General features: G+C 37.6%; 1 protein-coding gene across 1 annotated transcript in view; it reads right to left on the reverse strand.

The window, feature by feature from the left end:
* Positions 1 to 12,446, reverse strand: part of LOC113066822 (A-kinase anchor protein 13-like) — an 84,998-nt gene that overhangs the window by 15,605 nt on the left and 56,947 nt on the right. Inside the window, 3 exon segments of the mRNA XM_026238868.1 lie at positions 2,792 to 2,954; positions 10,550 to 10,664; positions 10,938 to 10,980. Coding sequence (XP_026094653.1) covers positions 2,792 to 2,954; positions 10,550 to 10,664; positions 10,938 to 10,980 — 321 coding nt within the window.

Consider the following 12,446-nt stretch of genomic DNA (forward strand, 5'->3'; position numbering starts at 1 on the left):
TCAGATCATGTGCATGATGGTATCAAGAGCTGCTAGACATTAAACAGCCTACATGTTTGAAGGTGAAAATTTCCCCACTCCCACAGAACTTCTCCCATTTTACAAGGAACTCAACATACACTACCTAGAGAAGACCAAACCTGCAGAAAATAATACAGAAATGTAACAATGGGAAAATAAAGCAATAAATGATTTGATGAAAAAATATAATTCATATGCAATAAAAATGTAAGCCCGGAATTACTTTTTCTATTTTTTTAATCCTTTTTAACTTTTATTTACTTTTTTTTTTCATTATTCTTATTTTTAATTCATTAATTCATTTATTTAATTATGAGTTAGTTTTTTATTTTATATTTATTTATTCCCGGGTGTATTTCCAGATGTATTTCTTTTTCTTTCCTCTAATCTAGCTCTGGTGAATCACTGGTTGAGAGCTCATATTTTCACCAATTCATTAATTCATTAATCTTAAAACCATCAACAGTGCCGATGAGTTTCTAGGTTGATGACTCATTTAGATACACCCAGTGAAGGTTTCCAAGGCTTGTGTTTATTTTGTAATCACACAGAAAATATTGCCTTCCTAACTCACTGCAAGTCTTAGTTTATTGTAAACCAGAGCACCAAAGGTCTCTACGGTCTACAAAACTGGACTATTCTGTTCTTCATAGAAGCCGTTGGTTGGTTGGTAAACAACCCCGATCATTTCACCTGTTGCAGAGTCAAGATTTTCTCTGTGATTACAAAATAAACTGGCTTTAGTGTGGAAACCTACCAACCACTGGATGTCATCATCCTAGAATCTGTAATTATTCTGGGCTTGATGACAATGCTGTGTGAGTAAGGATCACACAAGTAGCTAGAATCAGCATTGTGCTTTATTTCTGTAAAACCTGTGCTCGCTATGAAATAATTTCACATCAATATGAGATTCTATACAAAAATAACTCCAGTTAATCTGCCTCATCTCGTATAAACTTGTATAGATTTCTCTTGTTTAGTTAGAGCTGACTATTGATGCTTTTATAAGTGAGCTTTTAACCAATGATGCACTGAAGCCATGAAAGGACCGCCTCCATTTCCATTTTGCAAAAAGTAAAAGAAAGTAAAAAATGAATAAATAAATCTGAAAACAAATACATGTGGGACTAAATTAATAAAAACAGAATAAATATAAAGAAAAAAGATAATAGAAATTAAGGAATAATAATGTTTAATCAAATCATTTATTCCTTTATTTCCTATTATTACATTTATTGATTTGTTTGCTTGTATATTTATTTATGCATTTATTTTTATTTATGCAGGTTTGTTCCTTCATAACTATCATTCAAATTTTAGGCCTTAATAAAATTTTTATTTATATGAATTATTATTATTTATTTATTTTTACACTTATCAGTAATTCTTTTTTCTTTTCTTTTTTTTTGATAAAATAAGTGCTGTTTTTCTGGATTCAGCATTCTTTGATGAATAAAATCAAATCAGCATATTAGAATGATTTCTAAAAGGATCATGTGACACTGAAGACCCTGAAAATCTCTGCTTTGACGTCACAGGAAAAAAGTCCATTTTAAAATAAGTTAAAATAGAAAACAGTTGTTTTAAATTGTAATAATATTTTACGAAATGTATGTTTTACTGTATTTCTGATCAAATGAATGCAGCAAGAACTAAAAGTAGTGTATTTATTAGTTTAGAAGAGTATTAAATTGTTAAATTTTAACAACAACAAAGTTATCACACAAGACGTGTGTCTCGAGCATCAGTCACTTTTGGGAAATGAAAGGAAACGGTGATGAGTTTGCCAGCACATCCTCTGAGAACAATAAGCAGAGAGAGCAATGGCAGTAACGGTGCGCTGACAGGATGTTTCTCAGTGGAGCGCTGAGTCCTGCCAGCTGTGTGCGGGTGGAGCCACGGAGTGATGCAACACTGTGCAAGGCCAGACTGGGCAGATAGCCATAATTACTCCTTTATTTTTTTCCTCGCTTTCTTTAAAACTCGTCACACTCTGAGACGCATATTAACCCAATTCTCCACGCATATCCTGTACAATGGTGTCTCTCCAGAAACCTGCTCATGCGTGACTTTAAATCACAAATACTATCCTAGTGGCTGTCGCTGACTAGCTAATTAAGTTAGCTTCTTTATTTCCAAAGACAATCTGTAGGCATTTTGTCTATGGAATCAAATTTATTTAATCAACTTCCTGTGTGAATCTCTTGTGAAGCAAGCTTCTGCAAAAAACACTTTCGCAGCAGTAAATTATACTCTGTGCATGACTGCACTGCAAATGACAGTAAAGGAGGAAGTGCCAAAAACAGAAGAAAAAAAAACAGTCTATGGCAACACAAAAGAAGCAAGCGGAATGACTGCACAGAATAGAGCAGAACAATATTTTACAAACTTGGAAGAACCAATCCAAATATATTTTAATTCAACAGAAGTAATGTATACATTTTGCCATTAAATAAATAAATTAAAATTACATGCAGAGAGAGAAAGAGACAAAAAAGTTAGGTGGAATAGAAAGTATAGAACAGTAAAGAAGAGTAGAAGAGAGCAGAATATACAATAGAATAGAACTAAAGAAAAGTAAAGATTATAAAAAAATAGATTAACAGAATGTGGAGAGTAGAACTGAAAAGAGAGTAAAAGAACAAAATGCTAATGATTGTAGAATAGAGAGTAAAGCACAATAGAGTACAGAATAAAGTACAGAATAGTAAAGATTTTAGAGAGTAGAATAGAGTTCTGTACTCTATAATAGGTAATGTGCTCTTACTGGTGCAGAGGAAAGCATCTCTAGTGTTGATGGATTTGTTGCACTGGTGGCAGGGGATCGTGGGTATTGTCATGATCGCAGTGAAGAGATGCCCATTTGAGGTTCTCTTCTCCTTGTCTTTGGCATCTCGCTCGCGCTCCTTATTCTTGTCTTTGTCCTTCTCCTGCAAAACACAAGCCAAAACGTGAATGAATAAATCAGAGTATAGATGTGTGATGTCCAGTGCTTTCAGACTCCGTTACAGCAAGATGGGAAATGGGAGCGCGGCACATCCATCATAAAACTCCCAGTGTCAGCAGGGCATTGCTGCATCCATCACAGGAGGAGCCTCATCAGCTGCACAATCAATACTTTCATTCATATTCATCATTCAATTTCAGCTGCAGAGATTAAACACTTTCAAACATTTTCAACATCTGCATGCTCTCAACATCATCTCTCCCTAATCGTCCACATCCATCCAGCCCGTACATCACATCACATCTATTCATCCATCCACCTATCTTTAAATTTAGGCCTATATCTACCCTACTTCCTCCAATGCTTCCATCTATGTACCCATCCACCCAGCCTTCCATAACCTACCCTATCTACTCATCCATCTACCCATCTTCCATCAATCTACCCATCTGTCCATCTACCTATCCCCTAACCATCCATTTACCAATCTATAAAAGTATCTACAGATCAATCCAACTAACAATCCACCCATCCATCTTATCCATCTATCCTCCCAATTACCCATCATCCAACCATGTACCCATCCATGAACCTTTCCATCCATCAAGTACACTCCAAATTATTTTCCTTGTTTCTTCGACACCTTACGTGACGTGTCAAAATCCCATCATGCTCACTCCATTACAGTGTGCTTGTGAAAAGATAGCTCCATGCAGAAACCACACATTGTGGTCATTTTCATAGCCCACCATGATTACAAAACTCTGTCTGGTCTGCTCCAACTGTCACATGCCCAGATTGTAACCACGTGCAAACCACAACATGAAAAAAAAAAATTATAATTTTGGTAGGATTGCCTGATTCATTCTTAACATCCTGCTAATAATAACTAAAATGTTGCTGCATATTTAGTGAACTAGTATTCCAGTGATTATAGATGGGTGGCTTGATATTATAATATTATACAAATATTATAAAAAATGTGATGGAAGATCGGTCAAAAGTGCACTTCTCAAAGAATTCAAACATGCCTAAAATGTATAGAAAAATCAAAGAATAAAAACTATTTGAACAACAAGCGATTCAAATATTTCACAATTCTCAACTGAAGTGAAACAGTGCTCTCAGGAAGCACAAAAAATTTTTAATTAAAATCAGTTGCCAAGGCAATAAATTAACACATCACACATCAAACCCCTAAAAATCATAATCACAAACACATCAGAACATCAAATAAATGTTTCTTTTCACTATACATGACGGGAAAAAAAACCTAACATCTTCTTTTTGGTATTACAGTCCTACCTCAACCAGACCACCAGTATTCTTGATCTTCAGGGACCGACCCTGCGGTAAAAACCTACGACAAAGCGTAGACATCTCAGATGCACGGTAGCCAGTGAGCGCACTGGCCTGAAGGTACGGCAGATGAGTTTCAGAGTCTGTCTAAACAAACACACAAGTTCCCATGACGGCGAGCAGACGAGCCAGCCAGAGGAAGTGACTGCAGTTTCTTTCTGTCGTCTTTCACATCGGGGCACAGCTTAAAGATACAGTGCACTTCCTTTTACCATTTCTTTAGTATAAGAGGCAGCTTTTTGTTTGCATTCTGCCATTTAGCCAATTAAATATATATCGATAATCTAATCAACATTGCAGTTAATTAAAACCTCAAGTGACCATGTTACATTAAACAATTAAGATTTGTCTTCATCACTGGCCTTATATGATACTTATATGATACTATTACCAATATGATACTATTCCATGCACGATGTTTTTTTAAGAAAAAAAGTGGCAAATTAAGGTGTGCGGGTTTCTTAAGTAAAATAACGTGTATTAATTCCTTAACCACATTTGAGGACATAAACCATATTTGGTGGCCCAGCTGATTCATAGGAACATCGGAAAAGGTTCTCTGAAATTGTGAAGTCATAGATTTTAACATGCATTTGTTTTCACAGAATTGCATGCGCTCTAAAGCTTTAGTGTGAGCGCGTGTTAAAACAGCGCCATAGAGAGACCACAGCTTGCTTCAACATCCTGCTGAACTTCCCTACTGTGAGCATTTGTACGACAGACAGTATGTGCACAGAGTTGCCTGCGCAACAGATAGCGGAGTAGCTGAGAGCTTTCACACCATCAGCGGCCTCATCATCTACAGGAACCACAGCGAGGAAACCTCAAATTAAGTTAATTAGCAGGTGCATGCTGCTGCATCAAAGAACACCACTAGCTCAGCATGATATGGGGCACACTAAAATGATAACATTTGCTTTCACTAATAAGGTCTGAGATGATTCAGATAGGCCCACGGAGGAAATGTATTGGTTTTTGATCGGAAGAATCTTAGTTTGACTACATCTGAAACATACATACATACACACACACACACATATAAACATACATACATACATACATATATATATATATATATATTAGGGGTGGCACAGTTAAATTTTTTCACGTTTTTTTTTTACTTTATAATAAAAAAAAGTTCTATCCGACTACAAGCAACAGCAAAAATAAATACAAGAGAGTAAAGTTATAAACAATAAACAGTGATTATGTATTTTTTTTTTATCTTTCTTTCTAGCATAAGTTTTTAGGTACAGAAATTGAATAAAGTAATCAAAATGTAAAACTGCATTGCGTGTTGGACTGTATAAATTAAAGATGATTCTTTATTAAAGGGACAATAAGTAACTTTTTAGGTATTTTATTATCTAAAATTAATATTTTTATTCATAAATATGCCCTCAATGGTGTACAAATACCTATGCCAATGTTTAAACTAATCCTCGTAAATGAAGAATTTATTATCTTTATATACATGGGACGGGTAGGTCGACGGAGGCTTCCATGTAGTTCCGCCATCTTGCAAAACTATAATAGCAGAGAGGGACAAAAAGTACTAAGACAACGCGTTTCCACAAGAAACGCAGGTGCAGAGCAGTGAGAGGCGTTTGAAACTGCACCGGCAAGTTTAAAAGTCTGGATTGCATTCTTATTATGGACCATACATATGCCGCGCCACAGGAGAAGAAAACATCGTCGCCAAAACAGTCAAAAATAGAACGTAAAAGAAAACGTGACCGTAGATTACAGAAAACAAGAGTTAATGTCGGGGAAGCTTTTTCTAGGTGGAAAGAGCTAATGCTGGATAAATATTTCAAAAGAGACGCTGAAGTGGCCAGTTTTCTTCTCGACAGGTAAGTCAGTGTTACAATCTATATTACAATATTTTTTTTATATCTAACAATGCACATTATTCAGAAAATATAACGAATAAATTAGACATAACTACTAATTACAATATTTCATGTTTTCCACAGTCAGTAATTCATACTGTAACATTCGTTTGTTTATGGTCATGTTGCAGTTTGTTTGAAATAACACACCTGTTCACCTGAAGGAAAACTCGACGAAGTGCTATTAGAAGACATCCCGTCAAAGCTTTTTGGTACATATCGCCTACCGTAGATGCAACGCGCATTTGAAAAAGCGAGGCGCTGGAGAGCAAAATTAGTTTGAATGCAAAATACAATTTCACCACTAGATGGGAGTAATTCCTACTTAGTGTCCCTTTAAAGTTATAAAAGCTTTGTAATCAGAAGCAGTGAGTCATTTCTTTGTTGTTGCTGTTCGATTAATATAAAGACAATGCACTAATACAGTAGGCCTACGTTCAGCCGGCTATGTCTGCAGTAGGATACTTATCAAAACCGACATTTTGACATTGTGTTTGTGTGAATTTGTCCATTTAAACATTATACTTCAGAGAGAGCTTAAAGGGTTAGTTCAATTACTCGAGAACGAGTCAGTCTTTTGTTCATTATCTGGCTCGGCTCGGTGTTCATCTTCAGTTTTCTCTTCACAGCAGTTCAGTCAGTGTACTGTTTGAGTACATGAATTACTCCGGGACTCCTCAGAGGGAGTGTCAGCCAAATAAAAAAAGTTAACAGCTTAAGTCATTTGTGGATTAATGCAAATTGGAGACACGAACTGTTTAAAACAATGGTTCAGGTGGAGCGGCAGTTACTACACAGAGCTGCAGTCTACCGACAACTAACACAAAATCGTTTTCAAAATCGACGTAGAATCGCCTGCAATTTTAACTTCGATATTGTGTAGATTGTCAGTGAATTACAGCTCAGTGTAGTAAATGCCAACCAGTGTTGCCAAGTCTGTGGTTGTTTTTCATGTCCGCGGGTCAAAGCGACCCCAATACAAATAACGTGATATTTAGCCCCTAAAATGCGAATTTTACCAAGGCAACCCTGCTAAAAAACTTATATTTTAACCCCAGGAAGCATTTTTTTTTTATCGGGGAACCTTCTGGAAGCGCGATTGTTCTAGTTTTGGACTAGTTTTGAGAAGCAACTGGGCAGAATTTGAAACCTGGCAACCCTGATCTGAACGCACGTGCTGGAGATATGCTTCTAATAACAGGAGCGTCTTTACTGATGAGATGTGCACGAAAATCGCATTTGATTTTTTTGCACAGCCCTATCACAAACTGCTTTGTTTTGAACTCTCTCTCACAACAAACACGGAAGAGAAGACAATGCTGAATAAAGTCGTAGTTTTTGCTATTTTTGGACCAAAATGCATTTGCGATGCTTCAAAAAATTCTAACGGACCCTCTGATGTCACATGGACTACTTTGATGATGTTTTTCTTACCTTTCTGAACATGGACAGTGTACCGTACACAAAGCTTCAATGGAGGGACTGAGAGCTCTCAGACTAAATCTAAAATATCTTAAACTGTGTTCTGAAGATAAAAGGAGGTCTTACTGGTTTGGAACGACATGAGGGTGAGTCATTAATTACATCATTTTTATTATTGGGTGAACTAACCCCTTTAATATTTGCACGTTCTGAGGCACGAGTTTGCGTGCTTCAGGTGAGCGCATGCACAACTCTTCTCACTGCGGCCGCGAGCTCACATCCTCTGCCTCTTAAATGTTTAAACTGGCAAAGCTTAAATGAGTTTGGTTTAAATTCATATTAACGTGTGCTGTTCAGGTCTCATCTGTACGCACCCGCTATCAGCACCAGGATGATGAGGGAATAAATGACTGCTCATATTCCAGAAGTAATTCACATTGATCAAGAGTGAATGGTTTGTCCAGGGTTTTTTTTTTCTTTTTTTTTTTTTCCTTATCGCTAGTGTTGTAATGTCTGGGAATCCAGAATGTGCATCCATCAACAGAAACACATATTAGTTGAACCCAGTTTGTTTTACGTGATACACACACACACACACACACACACACACACACATATATATATATATATATATATACACACACACCGGAGACCAGTCAGTATCTGGGTCCGTACATTTTCATGCTGCAACGTGAGGAGATGGTCGTGGATGAATGGCACAACAATAGGCCTCAGGATCTCGTCACGGTATCTCTGTTCATTCAAAATGCCATCAATAAAATGCACCTGTGTTTGTTGACCATAACATATGCCTGCCCATATCATAACCGCACACTACTTTCTCACACATTGCCATACACATGTTCTGCCATCTGCCCTGTACAGATTCATTCGTGAAGAGAACACTTCTCCAAAGTGCTTAACGCCATCGAATGAGCATTTCCCCACTCAAGTCAGTCACGATGACGAACTGCAGTCAGGTCGAGACCCCTATGAGGTTGACAAGCATGCAGATGAGCTTCCCTGAGATGGTTTCTGACAGTTTGTGCAGAAATTCTTTGGTTATGCAAACCGATTGTTGCAGCAGCTGTCCGGGTGGCTGGTCTCAGACGATCTTGGAGGTCCTGGGCTGGTGTGGTTACACGTGGTCTGCGGTTGTGAGGCCAGTTGGATGTACTGCCAAATTCTCTGAAACGCCTTTGGAGATGGCTTATGGTAGAGAAATGAACATTCAATTCACGGGCAAAAGCTCTGATGGAAACTCTTGCAGTCAGCATGCCAATTGCATGCTCCCTCAAAACCTGCAACATCTGTGGCATTTTACAGTGGCCTTTTATTGTGGCCAGCCTAAGGCACACCTGTGCAACAATCATACTGTCTTTTCAGCATCTTGATATGCCACACTTGTGAAGTGGATGGATTATCTTGGCAAAGGAGAACTGCTCACTAACACAGATTTAGACAGATCTGTGAACAATCTTTGAGAGAAATAGACCTTTTGTGTAAATGGGTCTTTGAGTTCAGCTCATAAACAATTTGGGCAAAAACAAAAGTGTTGTGTTTATAATTTTGTAATTATATATATATATATATATATATATATATATATATATATATATATATATATTAGGGGTGTAACGATACGCGTATTCGTATTGAACCGTTCGGTACGACGCTTTCGGTTCGGTACGCGGTACGCATTATGTATACCGAACGGTTCGTTGGAGTAATTAATTATATTTGAAAAAAAAAAAAAAAGAGAGAGAAAGAAATATAATGATATGTGTTCAACAAGGTAGCCCAATAACCCAAACAACGTAACAGGCAACGCCCCTGACACTCCCGAAGAAGAAAAAAACACCATCTTATATGTTTATGTTAGGCTACTCAGCAGGCGCTCGCTCACTCAGTACGCGCTGAAGGCTCGTTGCAAAATAGCCAATGCGTTTAACAGACTAGAAATGAGAAGATCCTCCAATAACCAACAGGTCTGGTGTTTGGGTGCACTTTGGATTCCCTTTAAGCTATAATGGTGATGGCAAGAGAGTGGTGGATAAAAAAACAACGGTATGTCGCATCTGCAACATGACAGGGTACACCAGCGGGATTACAAAAAAAAAAAACAAAAAAAAAACAGCGGGAATATCTGGGATATATGCGTCAGTACTATCTGGGAAAAGACGAAAAAAAGGAGAAACATGCACGCAGCAAACTATCCCTGCAGCATTTAGAAACTATAGCTTACAGGGAATCCAACCCAAACACCAGACCTGTTGGTTATTTTAGGATCTTATATTTCTGGTCTGTTAAATGCATTCGACATTTTGCAACGAGCCTTCAGCGCGTGCTGAGTGAGCGAGCGCCTTAGGGGCCGTTCACATATCGCTCCTAAAAACGCATGGAAAACGCTAAGCGCGTCTTTCTCCTGAGGCGTCTGTCTTTGCTAAGCAACAATGACGTGCTCTCTCCATGAGACGCGGAAATTTCAGCGAAGGATAAATGGATTTGCAGCTCTAAAAATCGCTTGCAGTAGCTCTGATACTGAATTTATTTCAAAATTGCAATCCATATACAACTATGATCAGCTGTTCCTTCATCTTGGCTGAGCTCTCAACGTTGTTACGGGAAAGGATGAAGCTGATTGGTTGGTTCTTGTCACATGACCCGCGGTGCGCTTGCGGCATTCTGAAAAGTTGAGATGTTTTTTGCTGTATCTAAAACGTATCGAACCGAACCGAACCGAACCGTGACATCAGTGTATCGTATCGAACCGAACCGTGAATTTTGTGAACCGTTACACCCCTAATATACATACATACACACACACACACACACACACACACATATATACACATTAAATTATAAATATTAAATCATAATCTAAATCATTTCATTATATACCAACCTTGTTCTTCTTGCTCATTTTGTTCTTCAGGTAACTGAATGTCCTGCTCACTTTCGTTCCTCCAACTTTGCCTTCACTGTCACTCCGCAATGGCCCCGGGTCCTCCTCTGATATACTGAATGAGATGAAAGAAAATAAATGGGAACATCTTATCTGTCCAAAATAGTATTCTAAATTATAATGAATGTCTCCTAATTTGTTTAAACTAGTGTCCCAAAGGCACCCGAATGGTTTACTATTTAACGTTAAAGTACGTTAACGTTTCTTCACAAATACAGTACCTACTTTAAGGGCATAGTAAAAGTAGGTGAATTGGGATGAAGCGTAAAATCTGGACATTAAGATGTTAGCATGTAGCCAATTCAAACATGTGATGCAGGGGTCTTACCAGTTCTCTAAAGATCCTGATGTGCCTGTGAATGAGCACAGTCCTGAAACGAGAGAAAAACCATTGATTAAGTACTGTGTAGACAGGACTCTGACATACTACACAACATAAACGAGACCACAGGACAACAAATGGAATTATTCATCACTTTTCACTGAGCTTTCTTACACAAGAAGTTTTATAGGTCTTGCAGAGAAAAAAAGTTAAATTATACTTTTTACAAACTCAAAAAAAATCTTAAAAGAAAAAATAATCTTAGGTATTGTACTGCGATCACAATAGCTTAACTGTGAAAGATGAAATGATTTATAATGTTTTGCAAGGACTGGCTTATTATTTTCATTTCATTCATTCATTTTTTGTGTATTGTATAGTAAATGAATAGGCTGTTTATGTACAGTAGTTTTTTTTAAGAAACCTGTGACAGACGAGTTTGGATTTTATATAAATTGAGTTAAATAAATAAAAAAGTGTGAAGAATTACATAAATTAATAAAATGCAACAAATTGTGAAACATTTTACTTCCTTAAATTGTTGCGATAGTTACTGTATTTAGCCTCTGAGGGCAGTATAGTTTACTCTGTATAATAAGCTTGAATAGGAGAAAGTATATCAACAATGCATACACACGTTACACACAGAAAAAGTTGATTTCACTAATTCCATTCAAAAAGTAAAACTTGATAGATTTCAAATGTTTATTTCTTTTAATTTTGATGATTATAACTGACAACTAAGGAAAATCCCAGATTCAGTATCTCAGAAAATTTGAATATTACTTAAGCACAATAAAAAGTAAGGATTTTTTGAAATCTTGGCCAAATGAAAAGTATAAAAATGAAAAGTATGAGCATGTACAGCACTCAATACTTAGTTGGGGCTCTGTTTGCCTGAATTACTGCAGCAATGTGGCGTGGCATGGAGTCGATCAGTCTGTGGCACTGCTCATGTGTTAAGAGAGCCCAGGTTGCTCTGATAGTGGCCTTCAGCTCTTCTGCATTCTTGGGTCTGGCATATCACATCTTCCTCTTCACAATACTCCATAGATTTTCTATCGGGTTAAGGCCAGTCGAGTTTTCTGGCCAATTAAGGACAGGGATATCATGGTCATTAAACAAGGTACTGGAAGCTTCGGCACTGTGTGCAGGTGCCAAGTCCTGTTGGAAAATGAAATCTGTATCTCCATAAAGTTGGTCATTAGCAGGAAGCATGAAGTGCTCTAAAACTTCCTGGTATATGGCTGCGTTTACCTTGGACCTCAGAAAACACAGTGGACCAACACCAGCAGATAACATGGCACCCCAAACCATCACTGACTGTGGAAACTTTACACTGGACCTCAAGAAATGTGGATTGTGTGTCTCTCCTCTCTTCCTCCAGACTCTGGGAACCTGATTTCCCATGAAATGCTTAATGTACTTTCATCAGAGAACATAACTTTGGACCAGTCAGCAGCAGTCCAGTCCTTTTTGAAGCGAGACGCTTCTGACGCTGTCTGTTGTTCAAGA

The sequence above is a fragment of the Carassius auratus genome, chromosome 50, assembly GCF_003368295.1.
Source record: "Carassius auratus strain Wakin chromosome 50, ASM336829v1, whole genome shotgun sequence".
In the NCBI taxonomy this organism is placed as follows: Eukaryota; Metazoa; Chordata; class Actinopteri; order Cypriniformes; family Cyprinidae; genus Carassius; species Carassius auratus.